At 38.5% G+C, this 18,657-nt stretch overlaps 1 protein-coding gene across 4 annotated transcripts in view; it reads left to right on the forward strand.

Moving 5' to 3' along the window:
* myo6b (myosin VIb) overlaps positions 1-18,657 on the forward strand; it is a 39,874-nt gene that overhangs the window by 1,862 nt on the left and 19,355 nt on the right. For 2 of the 4 annotated variants that reach the window (XM_030392138.1, XM_030392140.1), the window contains exons 2-19: positions 2,048-2,194; positions 5,204-5,273; positions 5,360-5,433; positions 5,898-6,027; positions 6,648-6,753; positions 7,181-7,236; positions 7,327-7,424; positions 7,544-7,708; positions 8,433-8,513; positions 9,596-9,604; positions 10,572-10,752; positions 11,125-11,269; positions 12,480-12,637; positions 13,592-13,683; positions 14,109-14,181; positions 16,169-16,296; positions 17,258-17,353; positions 18,254-18,424. In XM_030392138.1, coding sequence (XP_030247998.1) covers positions 2,078-2,194; positions 5,204-5,273; positions 5,360-5,433; positions 5,898-6,027; positions 6,648-6,753; positions 7,181-7,236; positions 7,327-7,424; positions 7,544-7,708; positions 8,433-8,513; positions 9,596-9,604; positions 10,572-10,752; positions 11,125-11,269; positions 12,480-12,637; positions 13,592-13,683; positions 14,109-14,181; positions 16,169-16,296; positions 17,258-17,353; positions 18,254-18,424 — 1,950 coding nt within the window. In that variant the 5' untranslated portion in view covers positions 2,048-2,077. The remainder of the gene's footprint in view (positions 1-2,047; positions 2,195-5,203; positions 5,274-5,359; positions 5,434-5,897; positions 6,028-6,647; positions 6,754-7,180; positions 7,237-7,326; positions 7,425-7,543; positions 7,709-8,432; positions 8,514-9,595; positions 9,605-10,571; positions 10,753-11,124; positions 11,270-12,479; positions 12,638-13,591; positions 13,684-14,108; positions 14,182-16,168; positions 16,297-17,257; positions 17,354-18,253; positions 18,425-18,657) is intronic. The other 2 variants (XM_030392139.1, XM_030392141.1) reach the window with 1 other exon arrangement.

Below are 18,657 nucleotides of genomic sequence, written 5' to 3' on the forward strand. Positions count from 1 at the left end.
ATCACTCCACCATCTACTCATATATTCTCAACTGAACATATTTTATACCATCAATCACAGTAGAATTCTTCTTCCTGATCATTTGTCTCAAGGGTAGGCTACGAAAGCTGCACAGAATGACCAAAGCGATCCACATCAGTCAAAATATAGAGGAAGTCACACCAACTGTCCAATATACTTCTCAACATTACAGTAAAATATACTCTCACTCTGCTTGCCAGTCGTACATCGCCAATGAGTCTTTTCTGCTAGCTTAGGCCTTGATGGTGGGTCGGTCCTTTGATGTGTGAAATCATCATGTCTCTTGGCCGTTAAACCACACCGAGCAAAGACATCTATTGTAAATAAAGATTATTTCTCCAATAATAGATGGGCTACATAACAATAAAGATAACAGCGTGCCAGCTTGGGTTATCTTTTATAGACTTACATTGAAAGCTGTGATAACATCTTCTGTGTTAAAATTCATAACGTACCCATATCAGTAACTGTACTTTTATTTCCATTTTATTGTTCGAGCCCTGAGTTACAAAGTCCTGACAGTGAGTGACTGAATGGAAATTACCCTGGAAAAAAAGCCAGATATAGGTCGACTGACCAGAAATGACATGGGTCTGATAACGAAGCAGTAAAAGTCTTAGTTAATTACTGTGAGCAATAACATGCAAGGAGCTCTCTTTTGATGAGTAAGAAAGAAATGGTCAACTGGTCTTGCAAATTATTTTTTATCTAACTCAACAGAATCAAATATTCAAAAATCATCTTTAAGTTTCTTATTTCTTGTCAACTGTGCTGTAGAAGTAATGTCAGTTATGTGACAAAAGATGTGAAAAATGTAAGATCATTGTTATCTTGCCTCATCCAGGTCCAAAAGACAATAATAGCGATAGTCACTACAGGTTATCATCTCTTGTCTCTCCCAAGGGTGGATCCACCATTATGCTGAGTTGATGTACCTGTTGATACCTGTGTAACTTTGAGTCCTTATTGAAGAATGCATCAGCAGCTTCTACTACCCACCCCCAATGACTTTTGACCTCAATCCCTGCAGCTAATAGGATACTTGAGCATAGCGTCAGAATTTTTGCTTTGCTGTGGTTGTAGGATTAACTCTCAAGAAGCACAAACCATTTTTGGGCGTCTTACCCCTGGAGCGCTTTGAGATCGGAGGTTGGAAGTTTCAACTAGGGAATTCCGACCTTCAGTGTCATGTGTAACGCAGCATTAGACTTACAAATTATGCCCAGATGGTTGTTGACGTATGTAATATACACCCAGCAAGTACACTGGAAAAAACAACATAGTTTGATTGTGTTTGCTTGGTCTCTATGCATGCCAAAAATACTGTGAAGGACTTGAGATGCAACAGACTGAATTGTTTGGCTGGGCAGTTCCATGCCAGGTCACTTGAGGTAGTGTTGTCCTCACAAGAGAGACAACCCCAGTCGCGTTCCAGTTTAAAATCCTCTCTTACAAGATCAGTGAAGGAATAGCAAGATAATGGAAAGTGAAACAGACAGTCAGATCAGGTCAGATCTGAATCATAATGCAAATGACTGAGAAATCCCTCTAGAGATCAGTTTGATGGTAAAATCATTCTCGTCTCGTCATCATCTTTGATATTAGTCTCTATGTCAAGTAAAAGATGACATTTACAGACAAAATATCGTGTTTAAAGGATTTCATGAGTTGTGAGGTCTAGTTAAAGTTTAGGAAAATGCTGCCATGCAAATCAGACAGGTGCTTAACAAACAAAAAAAAACCAGAGAGAAATGACCCTCACAGGGGATTTATGTTCTCTCAGTTGTTAAACCACTAGCGCTGAAACCAAACCAACAAGCTAAACCTATTTGTCAGCTGTGAAGAAAATGTTACTACTTATACTCATTGTGTAGCTATACAAGCCTTGGGGAGCAGGCAATGGGCCTGGCTTTGAGGCAAATTATGATATCCTTCAGTAAACAATGCAAATGTGTGTACGGTATTTTGCATTTCAAGACACCTGTCCTTTTGTTTATTCATGTTTCCTCTTACTCCCCTGTCCCAGTTGTGTGGTCGTGCTGACTGGAGGCAAGCCATGGAGGATGGGAAGCCAGTGTGGGCGCCCCACCCCACCGACGGGTTCCAGCTGGGCATGATCGTTGACATAGGAGCCGACGCGCTCACCATAGAACCACTGAACCAGAGGGGCAAGGTGGGTCACCACACAGAAACACACTCACAGGCACATGCACACAGCCAAGTACAGCTTTCCATTTACAGGCAAAGTAGGACCTACTGGGAAAATGAGCTTTCCTTTCAAGTGGCTCTGCAATTTGTCGTGAAAATTGCTCATTCAATGAGAGCATAAATTGCGTGTTGTTTACCTTAATCCCAGGAGGGTGCCCACAGCATACACAGCTACATTCATTCAGAAGATCATATACAAGAATAATATTAAAAAACTGACATTTTCTGTAATCCTGTAGCGGTCTGTCTAAAGTGCGATTTCAGGTAGAAAGGCGTTGGCACAACAATGTGTAAAATGCTAGAAACATGAGAGACCACATGTACAGAGACATGAATAAATAAAGAGAGCAGCAGCAGGTGCGCTGATAGTGTTGCCTAGAGGGAGAGCTGCTCATTAGGAGGTAAAGGCCACCTGTTACACCTGAGCCGTCACATGTCCCCAGCAAGCAGGCCTCTGGTGTTTACAACAGACATGTACTCCAACAGTTGCCCCTGCATTTGTTTTGTTGGAAACGTTCTCACAGTTAATGTGTATACATTTTTGCTTTTCAGCAAAGGGACACATGTTACTAATAACATTAACCATGGCTCAGCTATGTTAAGGTGTCACTGTGAGTCATGCCAGTGAGTTAGCATTCACAATAGACCCTCTTCATGACAGACATTTTGACTTGTCAAAGCAGGGAAAGCACAGGTGGAATTTATATCATTAATGACGGCTGCATGTAATTTAGATGAGCTTGTTCCCGGCCACTGTTGTTGTGCATTCTCATTCACTGACATGGCTTTCTGGGAAACGTAATAGAATGGAGCCATTAACCGTTAACGCTGTCAGTAAAACCTGTGCTTTCCCTACTTCGGGAACTCAAACTGTCAGCTGTGAAAAGTTTCGGGACCTTGAAACTGAAGCAGCTAAATCTTATTAAGCCAGTATCCATTTTATTGTTTACGCCTGTGTTTGACCAGTCAAAATGTCCACAATGAGAGTGGTCTATTACTAGGTGTGATGGCTTTACATTTCTCTTGATCTTGTATTCAGTGGAGCCTTATGAAGTATGTCTCTGGTTAAAATGGGTCATGCTCATAAAAATGCATTTGCTCACTGCCACAATATCTACCCTGTTTAAATAACAAAGTAGTCAGAACACCCTCTGTTTGGATTGCTATATAGTCCCAACTGACAGATAATTGCATAATACAACCAAATTCCATTGACATTGAGTAAAACATAAAAGAAAAAAAACAATTAAGATTTTCCTTTATTAGTGCCACAACACAGAAATTTGCACTATTAAAAAGAGGATATTAACAATAGAGAAGCATCAATAAAAACAGTTATCATAAATAAGTAGAAAAGCAAGATATGAACAAGAGGAAAAATATAAACCACTAAGAACAATTTAAAAGATCTAAGTTAAGCAACAGACTCAAAATTTAAGAAAGTATTTCCACCATTGCACATTGGAAATACATAGATAAGCAAAACAGAATGTGATGAGTTGCCTATCCCTTTAGACATATACTCAGTTTAAAGCAGTACAAAGACAATACATAAAATGTTTTACCTCATCAACTGCATTAATTTTTGAAAATGTATTTTTATTCTAAATTTGATGCAAGCAACATGTTTCCAACAAGTTGGGAGAAGGGTGACAAAAGAGTGGGAAAGTTGTGGAATGCCCCCGGAAACACCTGTTGGAACATTTCACGGAAACAGGTTAATTGGTAACAGGTAATAATATCGTATATAATATCGGGCAACCTCGAAAGGCTCTGCATAGTTTGTTCGCAAAGGATTCTCTTTTTATTCACGTTATATATACAGTCCTATCTTTTTTAGAATCAGGGTTGTATTACTTATAACCCAAGACTCCACACCAAACTAAATTACCCTTGAAAAACCATCTTAGTTAGTTGTTCTACAAGGAGATGGTATTGAAAGTTGGAACAGCTCTGAACTTTGGACGCTCATGATCACACACTGTGAGGCATGAACTCTGTCTCAAGGGAATGAAAGGCCCATTGATTATCCTCTTTACTACACTGTGGAGCTCATTAGTGTCTCGGCTCAGTATAAAACCCTCAGCCTGACTGCCTCTTCCTCTTTGTCAATATTTATTGGTCAGACATTTCTCACATGGTTATTATTGTGAATGTGGCATGTCCAGATTGAGCCAAGGCACTGTGGCAGGCACACAAAGCAGATTCTGTTTGAGCCTACGGCCTGTTTGTTGTAATAAACCATGCATCATAGAACAGACTGGGTCACACACAAACACACACACACACACACACACACACACACACACACACAAGCAGTGGTATTAATACAGGGAGTGCAGTGAAAATGGAGTAAAGGAGTGTTTATTACATGGAATATTCAGATGCAGTCATTGTTCTGCTTTGATAATGTCACATGGTCTGATTGACTTGATTGGTTCTTACAAGATCAGCCCAGAGCACCACCATCGTCTCTTCTCCACCACTCACACACACACTGCATACAATCACTCACTCACTCACTCACTCACTCACTCAGGTGTTCAGATCTGGTTGCTGTCCCACCAAATTATTCATTACCCTGCCATGTCTCCCCTTGTTTCTCTCACAGCCGGCTTGTTCCATTGAGTTTATTTCCATTAACTCAGACTCTTAAACAATAGAGTGAGAATATCAGTAACTAATTTATCCTGGGAACATGTCGCACCAAACATCATTACTGTGATCTTTAAGCACGATAAATGATTCATGTTTGTGCATGCTCGCTTAGCTTTTTATGATGTCTAATATGTCTCCCTTGTTTTTGATGCTTGCAAACAGTTGTTTTTGTGTCGAAACCTTTTCAAAGAACAAGACAATGAATAATCTTGTACATAAAGTTGGCAAGGATAAGTAGAGCCATGTGTAGCATGTCTGTCTATCCAGGAAATGATATAATGTGATGTTACAGTAAGAAAATCTGTTTGTGTTGCAGACATTTCTTGCTCCGATGAGCCAAGTTTTCCCTGCAGAGGATGATGTCAATAAACATGTAGAAGACAACTGTAAGTAAACATACATAACAATGTTTTTTGTGTTCCTTTACATTATCCAAAAAATAATATTTTTGTTTTTTTCCCTGTTCTCTCAGGTACCCTTATGTACTTGAATGAAGCAACTCTTCTCAACAATGTCAGAGTGCGGTACATTAAAGACCACATCTATGTATGTTTTCCTCTCCTTCTATGCTGCATTTGCACAAATATATGTATACAAATCCTTCATATGTGAGCTCTTACAATGGCTTATAGTCACCAGTATCCATCTGCATCATAAGGAGATACAATAACAGGTTGGAAGACAGAAGGAGAGAGTGATCCCTATCCTTATTTTCCCTGGGGGAGAAGCACCAGGTGGTAAAGAGGGAAGGAAAGCTAGAAAAGGGTCATAAAGTCAGACTGGCAAACCCAATCCTGATCCCAGTCACTCACTTAGGAAATGAGGGACAGCTGGTAGATGAGAAAAGCAGGACAGGGAGACAGGTTAAGGTGTGTCTCATCAGCCTTAGCTGGGCTCGTTTTCACCTCTGTTGTTTCTCATTATTCAAATATTTATGAGTATTTTTGCTTTTTAAAAACTTTCTCTGAATGCAGTGACTCTAATCATACCTGTATTTATGTGCCTTCCAGACCTATGTGGCCAATATCTTGATAGCTGTGAACCCTTATTATGACATCCCCAAACTGTATGGCCCTGACTCCATCAAGTCTTACCGGGGGAAGTCCCTGGGAACTCTGCCACCTCACGTCTATGCTATAGGTGAGAGCTGTTACTATTTAATATGTGGAGGTAATGTATATGACTACAAAGTGAATTCATATGTGCTTGAATAAAATAATTAAATCTATTGCGAAACTTTAACACTGCTTTTGCCTTTGTTAGTCTTAGAATTAAATATGATTTATTTGTCAATTTATGAGTTTGCTAACAGATGTTTTTTTGAATTATAGATTATTTCAGTGCCCAGCATTCTGCTTCAAAATTAACTTTATTATCCAAAATAAAAAAAACTTGTGTGCAGGAGTTTTTTAGATACTTTTTTGCTAAGCACCCATCAATACACAGGTGTGCAAAAATGTAGCTTTTTTTATTTATCCAAAAGAAGAAATTAATTTGGTCAGAGGTGGGAGTAAAATTGTACTGCAAAATACATTTGTGAAGTCATGTTGTTTTGTGAGCCCACTTGTGAAAGTTACAACGTTTATGTGAAATGTACAGTGATTTTCTCATCTTTTAGAAGCAACCTCCTCAAAATGAGTCACATTTTTATTCTTTAAGACAACATAACAGTTACACACATAATGCATGATCAATGGGTTAATTATTCATTATTATGCTTGAATGTTAACTGTTTTGATTATATTTTTTATCTTGTTTAGCTGACAAAGCCTACAGGGACATGAAAGTTCTCAAAATGAGCCAGTCCATCATAGTTTCTGGTGAATCTGGTGCTGGAAAGACTGAAAACACCAAGTTTGTTCTCAGGTATGAGCTCACGTGAATCATCCTGCATCCTAGCTTCACGCTCACATTTAGTCGCTTCCCCTCTGAATGGGGATATAAAGTGATTTTGATCTTCCCATTTCTTACCAAACCAAAGTATTACACTGTGTTTTGACTACACTGCATCAAAAGTTACTGATAATACCTCACAAATACCTTGTAAGAAATAGACAAACAGTAAAAGAAAAAAGTGGAAAATCAACAATTAAACTTGATGCAATGCTTAAAAAGGATATAAGTTCTTCTTTACTGTTATGTAAGTTGGTTAAAAAAAGCAATCTGAATAATCGTTGGACTGTGTAAACTGTGGACTGTGTTTTGAGTGTCTTTTCCTCTTTTAGATAGTATTTATATTTTGGTGATTAACTACGCATATTAATCTTTGTTGAATTTCATCCCCATCCTGCAGATACCTCACTACAACATATGGAAGTGGTCAAGATATTGATGAGAGAATTGTAGAAGGTAACACAATAACTCAAAACTTTTAACACTGCTTGTCCTGTATGAGGCAGTGTGATCATGATTCTGTTTTTCTTCCATTTCAAATCTCAGCAAATCCCCTTCTTGAGGCGTTTGGAAATGCAAAGACAGTCCGGAATAATAACAGTAGTCGCTTTGGAAAGTTTGTGGAAATCCACTTCAATGATAAGGTAAAAAAGATGACAAAAAGTTTATTAATTACTTTCTAGGTTGGTCTATAATTAGTTGAGTGTGGACCATGTATTTTGAAATCTGTTTTTAAGATCTGATTCTTGTGTCGTGTCACCAGAATGCAGTCGTAGGTGGATTTGTCTCGCATTACTTGCTAGAGAAGTCGAGGATTTGTATGCAAAGTAACGACGAGAGGAACTACCACATCTTCTATCGGCTGTGTGCTGGGGCGTCTGAGGACATAAAGAAGAAACTGCACCTGGACTCTCCCGAGAGCTTCAGGGTCAGTGGGCTTAGACAGAGACCAGAGTCTCATATTACACATATTACACCAAAATAAGATGTAGATAATCTCCATTGTGCCATTCTGAAGTGATATGAAACTGAGGGCTTTTGAAAGAGACACAAATCAGCATTTATTGCTGATTTTTAAGTAACTAAATGGACTTTAAAACATTGTTTTTGTTATTTTGGAATAGATATTGGTAGTACTTTGGTAGACCACTAGATGTCACCTGAACTTTTTTTTTGTGACGTCAAAAAGTTCCTCCCGTGTGAAATCAAAATCCCCTCAGTAACAAAATATTTCACAATTGAATTATTTCCCTCTTTGATGCAATCACCACCTCAGCAGGGGCAAACTCAGAAAGCATAAACGTGTTTACCCCAGCCTTTATTTTCTCCTACATGCTCTACAAAACAATACTTACCGGAACAACAAGCAGCTCAAGCTGTTCCTCTCGATGTTTATCATAGTGTCATTATATCAGGTCCCCGAGGTGACGCCCAAATCAACAGAGGCAATTACTGCACGTGATTCACTACTAGTCAGCTGTGGAGCAATATTGGAAGACAGAGACTAAATATTTTAGATGATGAAAATCAATACAGATCTCCCCAGCAGGTTTTCCACTAGGAGTGAAATACATTTATATTGTGTCTGGATTTAATTTATCAAAGAACTAATTGTGTTTTGATGATTCAAAGCTGATTTTTCTCCATTGCAGTACCTGAACCGAGGATGCACCAGATACTTTGCCAGTAAGGACTCTGATAAACAAATCATGCAGAACCGTAAGAGTCCTGAGGTAATGTCACATTCTGTTCTGGCTTAATCATTTAATACATGATTGTTGTATTGCACCATATTATATATCAAGGGGAAAAAGGCAAAGTATGTTTCATAATGCAACACTTTTAGGTAGATTAGGCAGACAACAATGGAGCGTAAGCACTAGACGGAAAGCAAATCCCTGAACACATTACAGGAAATCAGCTGTAAATGGGAAGTGATATGCAAGAACTGGTCACTTAGAATATTTCATGACCAGAACTAGTTCAGGTCTGGATATTAGATTAATTATATATGACATGAAAAAGATCAAGTGCCTTGCTGGGTTTGCACACCAAAGCCTGCAGGAAATATTTAATTAATATCATGGAACAATTAGAAGAATAAGTGTCACATGCTGCTCTCTCAGGGACTAATTATACATGCACATGCATTTCACCTCTTGTTTTCTATGATGGAATCATATCTTCTTTTATGGTCAAGGTTTAGGGAAAATCAGCCGAGAAAGTGGTAAACAAAGGAGCTGCTTTCAATTCGCTTCATAAATTTGCTCAAAATGGTTTTATTTAGCCTAGCTTGTAAGAGAAGTGCTATGATTTAAAATTTTGTTAACCTCAGAAGCCAATCATTACCACTATTCTTTGATTTTTATGTGGAATTCAATATTGTGTGTGCTTTTATGCTGAAATATTGTAATCATGATAATTAAATTGCACCAATTTTTGTTCTAAAAGTTCAGAGTCACCTGGTGTTACATTAGTAGTGCTTCAGTCTCATTATCATCCCACCAGTCCAGCCTTTAACTGCTTTATGTATGTATCTTTCACATCATTTGTATTTTCGTTATGAAATATTGAAGAAAAATAAAGTCTGTTACATGCTCATTTCACATTTTTCTGTTGGTCGGAGGCTCCCTAGTTAATACTCTTACTATGTTCTTCCAAAATCAATAACTGATTGATTGATTGAATAATTGATTTAATAATGACTTAATGAAGCACTGTAAGCCACATGATTGTAAGTACACTGTGTCATTGATACGTTGCTAATTCAGTCATTGTACATCTGTCTGTCCTTCCACGTGTCTGTGTTATAAAGGACAATAAGGTGATCTTTCCTTTCTTATCAGGGTTTTGTGCTCCCTTTTCTTTATCCTGTATTTTCCTCAAGTAAACACTGAGACTTGCTGGTTTGTAGTGCAAACAGGAAATAAGCATGCATGCTTCCTTTTCCTCTGCATGTGTCTGCCAGGTTCGGTTGGGGCTGGATGTTGCTTTGATAGAAAAGTACAAAGGGTGTTTGCTTATTCAGCTTTTTCATATGCAGGGCTGCATAGTTATTGTATATTCTCCATAGTTTAAAATCAATATTTGTTAAAGATAGATTTTATTTTGAATGGCTTCTATTTTTGAAAATAACATAGGAGAGAGGTGACTATTAAAGCATTTTGTTCCCCTCGATACAACAGGTATGAATGGTCTCTTATCTTACAGTATGATTAGGAGTATACATTTAGTAACAGTGCAGCCCTTGTTGAATATTACTGTACGATTAATCTCTGATCTTGACCCCAAATAATGTCCCAGAGACATTTCAGTCAGCATGACTGTTTTTTCAGCTGTCATTGCCCTTTAGATATTGCTAGATATTACTTTTGCTCTTTTTTCCTTTTAAATCGTACATCTATAGTGTTTGTCAATACATTTGAAGACAAGACTACTAACTTCACAGTGCATAGGATGGAACACTTGCTGTGTGCTGCTAGCAGGGGCTCTTTAAACGTATTAATGTAAAATGTTTCTGTTTGTTTCATTCAAAGTGCATGTTACAGTTAGCATCTCATTTCATTCTCGTTTAGTGTGGGGTTTTGCCAGGATCTCTTCCAATTCAATTTAGAATCAGATTTACTCAATATTAAACAACATTTAATGAAAAAGTTAAAATATAGAACATAGATCCACATTTGCTGATTGCATCTTGTTTGAGTAAATCATGATTTGAATTGAATTCTCACTTATTTTCTGTTTCTCTTATGATATCGACTCTTTCTGACTCACTCGTATGTGTTTCCCAGCATCTGAAGGTCGGTGCTCTGAAGGACCCTCTTCTTGACGACCAGGGTGACTTCAACAGGATGTGCGGGGCGATGAAGAAGATCGGTCTAGACGACACTGAGAAGCTGGACCTGTTCAGGGTGGTTGCTGGAGTTCTGCATTTGGGCAACATTGACTTTGAAGAAACGGGGAGCTCATCAGGTTAGATGGGTGCACTAATAACATTGCAGCATTTTTAGAGTAATCTGTGAGATTCTCAATATTTTGGTTTGGTTTGTTTTTTTTCAGTGTTGAAATCGTTTGTTTATCTTTTCAGCCATACTGAACATCAGGGAAGAATCACCATGTTTTTCTATTCTCTCCAGCTTCTGTAATCAATAATTACTTTTTGTAAAAGTCAGACTCAAACCAAGATCTGTATTTCTCTCTTTTTTCTGGCTAATTCTTTCTCATTCTGTCTCTAAAAGTCAAAATCCTTCTGGATCAGATAAGAATACTGATAAAAAGGGAAATAAGTTATCTTCTTTCAGGTTGTAGTAGGAAGATTTTTGAAGGCTCGTGTGTCTGTTTCAGGTGGCTGTGTGCTGAAGAATCAGTCAGGACAGACTCTGGAGTACTGTGCTGACCTGCTCGGTCTGGACCAGGATGATTTGCGTGTCAGCCTCACAACCAGGGTCATGCTTACTACAGCAGGGGGCGCCAAAGGAACAGTTATCAAGTAAGAACAAACGCTACTTGAGAGTGACTGTTTGAAACTCGTTTTGTAAATGTTTGTCAGAAGCTTCTGTCGTTTACTGACAACTGCACTCTGATTATTGAGATGTCTTTGTTGTGCAAGAAGATGAGATTAAATCCTGACATTGAATTAAGCCTTTTTCATGGTCTCATTATAAAGAGTATCTTGTTGTTGCTGACAGAGAGTTGCACCGTGACTCTTCTAAATCACTCACACCAGTCAACAGTGAAAGAGGGACACAGTCACACAAATGTAGATGATTTTTTGATTATTTTGCTGTAATCCTACATGATTGAATGCAGTGCAGTATTGACACTCCTCCTTTGGTTGTGAAGGGGTGTTTGAGTGATGGGGCCAGGTTTGATAGATTAATATTTCAAGAGAGCCAGATGCTGGCCTGGCCTGGAAGTGTTTTCTCCACATAAATAATGCAGCCTCTATCTGAAGAGGCAGGCGAGCATGGCTGCAGTACAGTAAAGGCTCGGTGTCTGGGGAGCAGGTGGAGCCAAGGGGGCCTGGCATTGTCATTAAGCCCCAGACAGACCGAACCTACCCCTGGGAGGTGAGGGTTACAGAAGGGGTGTTGGATGTGATGGTATCGGGGATGACTGAGTCTCTAACGACTGTGCATATGGAACACTGCAGTGGATAAAAATGCCTGTCACTGAGATGAATTGTAAGGTTTTTCATGTGTTTCATGTGACTTCAAGCTATTCTCTGGCTGAACAGGCTTAGTTAGCCTTAGCTTAGGAGGTCTATTCCTGTTTGAAATGGATGAGGGTTTTGATGGTGGTTAAAGACAGACATTTTAATTTTAAATTCACCTTCTTCCCAGTTGGGAGAGCTGAGTTGAACTCTGGGTCTCTGTGGAACTGCACTTTGTCCATACAGTCAACCCCTCTAAATAATTGAATTATAAATTGTGTTAAGGAGCCATTAGAGAGTCTAGTAGAGTTCAAAGTTCAAATTCAAATTTTAACACATCGTCTTTGGCTCAGAAACCCTATTTTTCAAACTAGTGCCTAGCTTGACTGTGGAGATCAGAAGGGAAATGAAGCAAAAAGTCTCTCCCCAACACAGCTAAAGTTTTGCTGCCACATGAAAATTGGGTTGATTAGGGAAAAAAAGGAATAATACAGCATGTCCCAGTTTCGGACTTTCTCTCACTGCCCCACTTTGTGTTTCCCTCCAGGGTGCCTCTAAAGGTGGAACAAGCAAACAATGCCCGGGATGCCCTGGCCAAGGCAGTTTACAGCCGCCTCTTTGATCATGTGGTCAAACGAGTAAACCAGTGTTTCCCCTTTGAGACATCCTCCAACTTCATCGGGGTGTTGGACATCGCTGGATTTGGTAATAAAATGCAGTAGAGATAAAAATGTGGATGTTTCAGTTAAACTCAATACAATGTCTAGTTTTTGGTGGATTTAGCCAAACACCACTGATAACATAAGATGGAGACTAAAAAATGTTGATTTCTGCAACTTTCCAGATCTTTTCAAAAAATGTTATTTCGTCGATGCATTTAGCTGATTTTGCTTTCCATTCGGGATGCAGCAATAACACAATATCATAACAGTGATTTCAGAAATGTAATAATGATATTATGTTAACAATACACGTATGATCATATTATGTGAACAATCCATCAACATGTTAGGTCTTGTGTATGTTTTGTTTATGAGTTAATCTGGTCATTGAGTGCAATTGTTGTGTTTGTGCACATTTTTTTACAGTTATAGTACATAATCTCTCACCACCACCACCACACCACACGTCACACTAATTTTGGGGGTAAATTAGTTGCCAAAAAGAGAAAAAACTGTCTAAAGATGAATTTTATTGTGAGCATTTTTTTTTTTACCTCAAATTTTGATATTGCACAAATATTGTTATTGAGAATTTGTTTGCCAATAATAATCATGTTGTGAAAATCTGATATAGGACAGCCGTACTGTCCAGCTGGACTGTATGTGCATGTAACCAACACTTCTGAAACATGATCAGTGAATGCTATTCTGGTTTCAACAGAAAGCAGAATGATTCTAACACCAAAATTCTTGACGCTTGCATCCATTTGCAGATATCTGTTTATAAAGATTAACTAAAGAAACACTTCCCTGTGCAGCTTGTTTCTTAATATAAGCACCCAAATGCATACACACACTTCATTACCACGGCTCATGCTTGAGAATTAATTTCCCCCGACTGCCATAATTAACACAGGCTTTGCAAAAAATTTCATTTTGGAAAATTAATTGAAATACATATTTTTTTCTACTTCTTCTTTTTTCCCCCTCCTCTTAGAGTATTTTGAACATAACAGCTTTGAGCAGTTCTGTATCAACTACTGCAATGAGAAGCTTCAACAGTTCTTCAACGAGCGTATTCTGAAAGAGGTGGGTGAGCAGATTATGGTGATTTTGTGAGGTTTTACTTCTTTATCCTGGTAAACATGCCATGTCATGTCACTCACAAGCAAAACTTGGCACGTTAAGCTTCTCTGTCTGTTTGTCTCACTTACATTTTCCCTCTGTCTTTCCTGCGCTCTCTCATTAGAATGCTAATTTCTCAAGGGACATGATGAGGCTTGTTTCTCTCGTGTGATCTGTTAACGTTATTCTCTTCCAAGGTCTCCAATTAAGGCGACTCAATTCTGGTTTAGGCCTTTTTCTCATTATCAGAATTGTGTGTTGATGTTTTTCATGTTTGTTTTCTGAGGTGGAAGAATTCACTCAGAAAAAGTGTAAACTAATTTTCTCTCAGGACATACTCAGAATACTGTTTAAGGTTTGATTTTTGACGTTTGGACATGTCTGTGCAGGAGCAAGAGCTGTATCAAAAGGAAGGGCTGGGAGTGAATGAGGTGCGTTATGTCGACAACCAGGACTGCATAGGTAAGTGTGTCAGCCTCCCTTCTAGCACACTTTTTATCTTCAAAGTCTGCAGTTTAAAAAAGAAAGAAATGAGTTCTCTAAAGTTCCCTACTTCCCTGCAAAAATGTCACTGTAGAGAAAAAATACATTGCATTCTACAAATTAAAAAAAAAAATATAAAAAAATATAAAGCAGGATCTCCTTCTAAAGCTGATAAGATGTCTGACTAAAGTTTGAGGAATCAAACATGTGTAGGAGTGCGTGTATTGATATCTACATGCATCTGTACCTTGGGCGATTTTCGGAAGCGAAAATAGGACCATCGAGTGACACCCGGGGACATCATTAAGACAAAGTCTTTGAGGGCTTGTTCTGCAAAACATGAAATGACTGACAGAGATGCGGCTGTCTTTTTGAAATCACACACTGCAAATGTACCAAGGTTGGTTTAAGTGAAACATCAGCTCACCATTCATTTGGGCCAAGCTCTAGGCTCCTCAACAGAGAAGGCGAAAATACACCTGTCAGGGGGGACAAAAATACCCACTTCTCATTATCCAAGATGCTGAGTATATCCTTGTCTCTGAGGGGAGCGAGTGTAATGAGTATTTGTGGGTTTTATGGCCTCTTTTGGTGCAATGAGAAGCCGGAGAAATATTGCCCCTTCGTTTTTGTTTTCTCCGTCCTCGAATGAATCCTCGAATGAATGGGATGAAGTAGTCAGCGTATCAAGGTGAAGCAGTTTGATTTGTATTTCAAAGGCCATGATTATTCAGGTGCGAGGTTAACTGACAGCCGTGAATAACATTTATGACTTGCAAATGACCGTTTGGGTTGGCCATTAATTCACTCATCAATCTCTAGGATTTATGCACAGGTGCTTGTTCATGCAAATTCTTTTTTCGAGGTCCTTGGCTATTAGATTATATTCCAAACACAGCGTGGCGTATGAATAATTCAGGTAAATGGCTACACGAGCATCCTGATGAACATGTTTTGTGTTTTGAATATTCACATCCAGAAATGGTAAACAGTGGAAATTTCCAATAAATGTCAAATTCAGAAACCGAATGGTTATAACTTCTGTTTCATAATGACCCCTATGATTCCCTCCTCATAACTTCCTAAATATTTAGTAGGGATTTGTGTGTTTTGTAGTTATTGCTGAAAATGTCTGTTAGCATTAGAGGAAAATTGCAGATTAGAAATATTGTCAGTTTATAGATGACAAGCAACATCACAATAATATAGATGGTACAGTAATAGGGTTAATGGTGTCTCCATCGCAGCCACTCTGTAACTTCAGTGAGAGGGTAGGATTACATTTCTTCATAATGTTGCTTTACAGACACAGTTAAGGGCCCTGACACTCCACCATCAGTCAGTGTCAGGGCCGTTAGTGGTTGTCTGTCTCCCTAGTTGTGTAGACTATCCCGCACCATTGGAACTAGTCAGCCCTTATCAGCGGGTTTTGGGCGTGAAGAATCGGCAGTGGAGCCTGTCAGTTTGAGAAATCACTCCGATTTGCTGTTCTGCTAAGCAAATCAGTGCACAAGAAGAGAAAACAAAACACGGTTTCTTCTTCTTCAATTTTTTATCAGACATATTCTTGATATGAAGTGACTATATTAGTTAGAGTGGTACGCTGCTTTATTATCTAAACACTTAGCACATTTTTCCCTGTATTATATATATTTCCCTAACCCTATATTCCATGTAGATGGTTTTGTTGTGAGTTGCGAAATTTTGCAGAGACATGGGCTGTAGATAGATTTAAAGTAACGCTGCACAAAAAGAGTGGGCATCCTTTCATGCGCGAGAGGCTTGTATGTGTGAGAGTGTGAGATGTTAACATTATTAATTGGATCCTCCTCATGCTGGTACATTAACTTGCATGTGTTTTTGATTTTGGGGTCAACTTTGAGAAAAAATACTTAGAGAGAAATACTAGAGTTGGACTTAAACATGAATTTTGATACTGTCGCTGATATATATAACTCTTTTCCAGATCTAGTGGAAGCAAAGCTGGTGGGAGTCCTTGACATCTTGGATGAAGAGAATCGTCTCCCACAACCCAGTGACCAGCACTTTGCACTGGCTGTTCACAGCAAGCATAAAGACCACTTCAGACTGACGGTCAGACCTCTTTAGCTGTTCTCTCTCTTCATCTCCCTCCCTCCCTCCTCTTTGACTAAGTTCCTTCATTCCCGCTCTCCTCCTGCCTTTGCTTTCACTCCGCTATTCTGCTATTATTCTCTTTCTTTGTGTTCTAAGCTCTTTTGTGAGGCCAGGCAGAGATGCTACTGCACACTGGTTTTGTCATTGTTATCATTTTTTCTCTGTTTTGTAACAGCAGTTTTTTTGAATGACACACAGTCTCTGCTTCGGTCTCTTGTCATTGTTGCCATTGTTTGTCATTCTGCCTGTATCTCTGCAAGCATGAAATCCTTTTAGAAGTGCAGCCTTGACACCAACTAAAGCTTAAGATTGGAGGTTGCTGGCTGCAGCTACACTCAACAGGAGGGAGAGTTATTACTCAAATAGAGACTAGTCTTTACATTTAATAGGCTAAAAGACATTAATCCTAATGGAAAGTGCTTGTATGTGCTGTCAGTGTTTCTGCTATACAGTTTTTATACTTAAAGGATAAATCATTCTCCTCATTGTTGAAGCTAATGAAGCGTAAAAACTGTGGGTGCTAGACTTTATAGTTAATCCTAAAGAATAATATTGGCAGTTCATTTTTGGGGTCCTTTATTATGCTTGAGCAAGATAAGATGAATGTGGCTCCTATCTCAACTTTGTGCAGTTGCTATTTCCTTGTCTATCCATGTATATAAGAAATTTAAATAACTACAATTTACCATGTACAGAGTTTGTGAAAAAATGCATATATTTATGACATCATTTTTTACCTTGTCACTGCACTTTATCGATCCAAGCGTTTCATTCTCCAAACCAGTACTCCTTACTCTAGTGGTGTAGTTAACAACATTCTGCTGTAGAGATGGTGATGAATACAGTTTGTGTGGAATCAATATATACGCGTTTTAGCGCTGTCAATACATTTGATTTGCTTGCTTCCTCTCCCACTTAGGTTCCCAGGAAGTCGAAGTTGACGGTTCACAGGAATCTGCGGGATGATGAAGGCTTTATCATCAGGCACTTTGCTGGAGCAGTCTGCTATGAAACAGTAATTCTTACCACAGATCTTATTACATAGAGCGGTTGGGATGTGGAGATATTCATGAAATCCAGCATTTGAATCCTTTCACAAAACACCTTTGACCAGTTTGTGAAGTTGGCAGCAGTTAAAGCTTAATAAAACGGAATATTCAAAAAGCACAACAGTGTTACAAGGTTAATTTGTGTGTCATTTTACAAAACTGGCTGTAATGCGAGATTTAGTTTGAGCTCCTTTGTGCTACACAGGGGAGAACAATACAAAACAAAAACACATACAAAAAAATAATAATTTGCAGTGAATTGGAGTGTGGGACGATGAATTGAAGAGTCTCACAACCTGGATAAAGAAAGTATTCTGTATTCTGGGTGCATGGCGATGGATACTTATGTCAGATGGCAGCAGTGTGAACAGATTGTGGCCTGGGTGGGTGTTGTCTTTTAGGCCTTTGGGCATTTTAAGACAGCTACTAATGATTATTGTCTTTGTTGATCAGTATTTTCATTATTATGTGATCTAATCTAATATTTTATGTGCTTAATCAATAAAGATATACAAGATACAAAGAAAATGCCCATCACAGTTTTTCTTTGAATTGTTTATTTCAGCTCATTAACAAAAAAAGTCAAAATTTGTCGGCTCTATATGACAATTCATAGCAATTTAACATGTATTTATCACTTTGTATTGGCCATATGTGAACGATTTGTAACCTGATGCGATAAATGGGACCTTCTCTGTCTCTCTGTCGACAATTTAAAAAAAAAAATGTTGCTGCTGCTGTGGATTTCTTTGTGAAGGAATCATGAAAAACTAAGGGGATCAAGGCACTTAACATCTGTTTTTACACTTTGTACATATGCATATGTCTGCCTCAACATAAATGTATGCATTTCTGTGTGTCCACAGGCTCGGTTTGTGGAGAAGAATAATGATGCCCTCCACATGTCTTTGGAGAGCTTAGTGTGTGAATCGAAAGACAAATTTGTGCGAGCATTGTTTGAGAACTCCAACACTGCCAAGGACTCCAAACAGAAGGCTGGCAAACTGAGCTTTATCAGCGTCGGCAACAAGTTCAAGGTCAGAGCGGCTGTTAAGAGTTTGTCATATTTTATCTTTAGACAGAAGTAGCTGAACACAAATACAACTGAATAAAACATTCTTGGTTTAGTTTATGGTGATACTTTTCAGTTTCACTATCGCAAATAATAAATAGCAATAATTAAATGTTGTGTTTGCCAATTTAATAATACTTAAGAATAGTTCACACTATTCCATCACCCTATTTATCTTCTTTTCAGACTTTTCCAACT

This window comes from Sparus aurata, chromosome 16, assembly GCF_900880675.1.
Source record: "Sparus aurata chromosome 16, fSpaAur1.1, whole genome shotgun sequence".
NCBI classification, from domain to species: domain Eukaryota; kingdom Metazoa; phylum Chordata; class Actinopteri; order Spariformes; family Sparidae; genus Sparus; species Sparus aurata.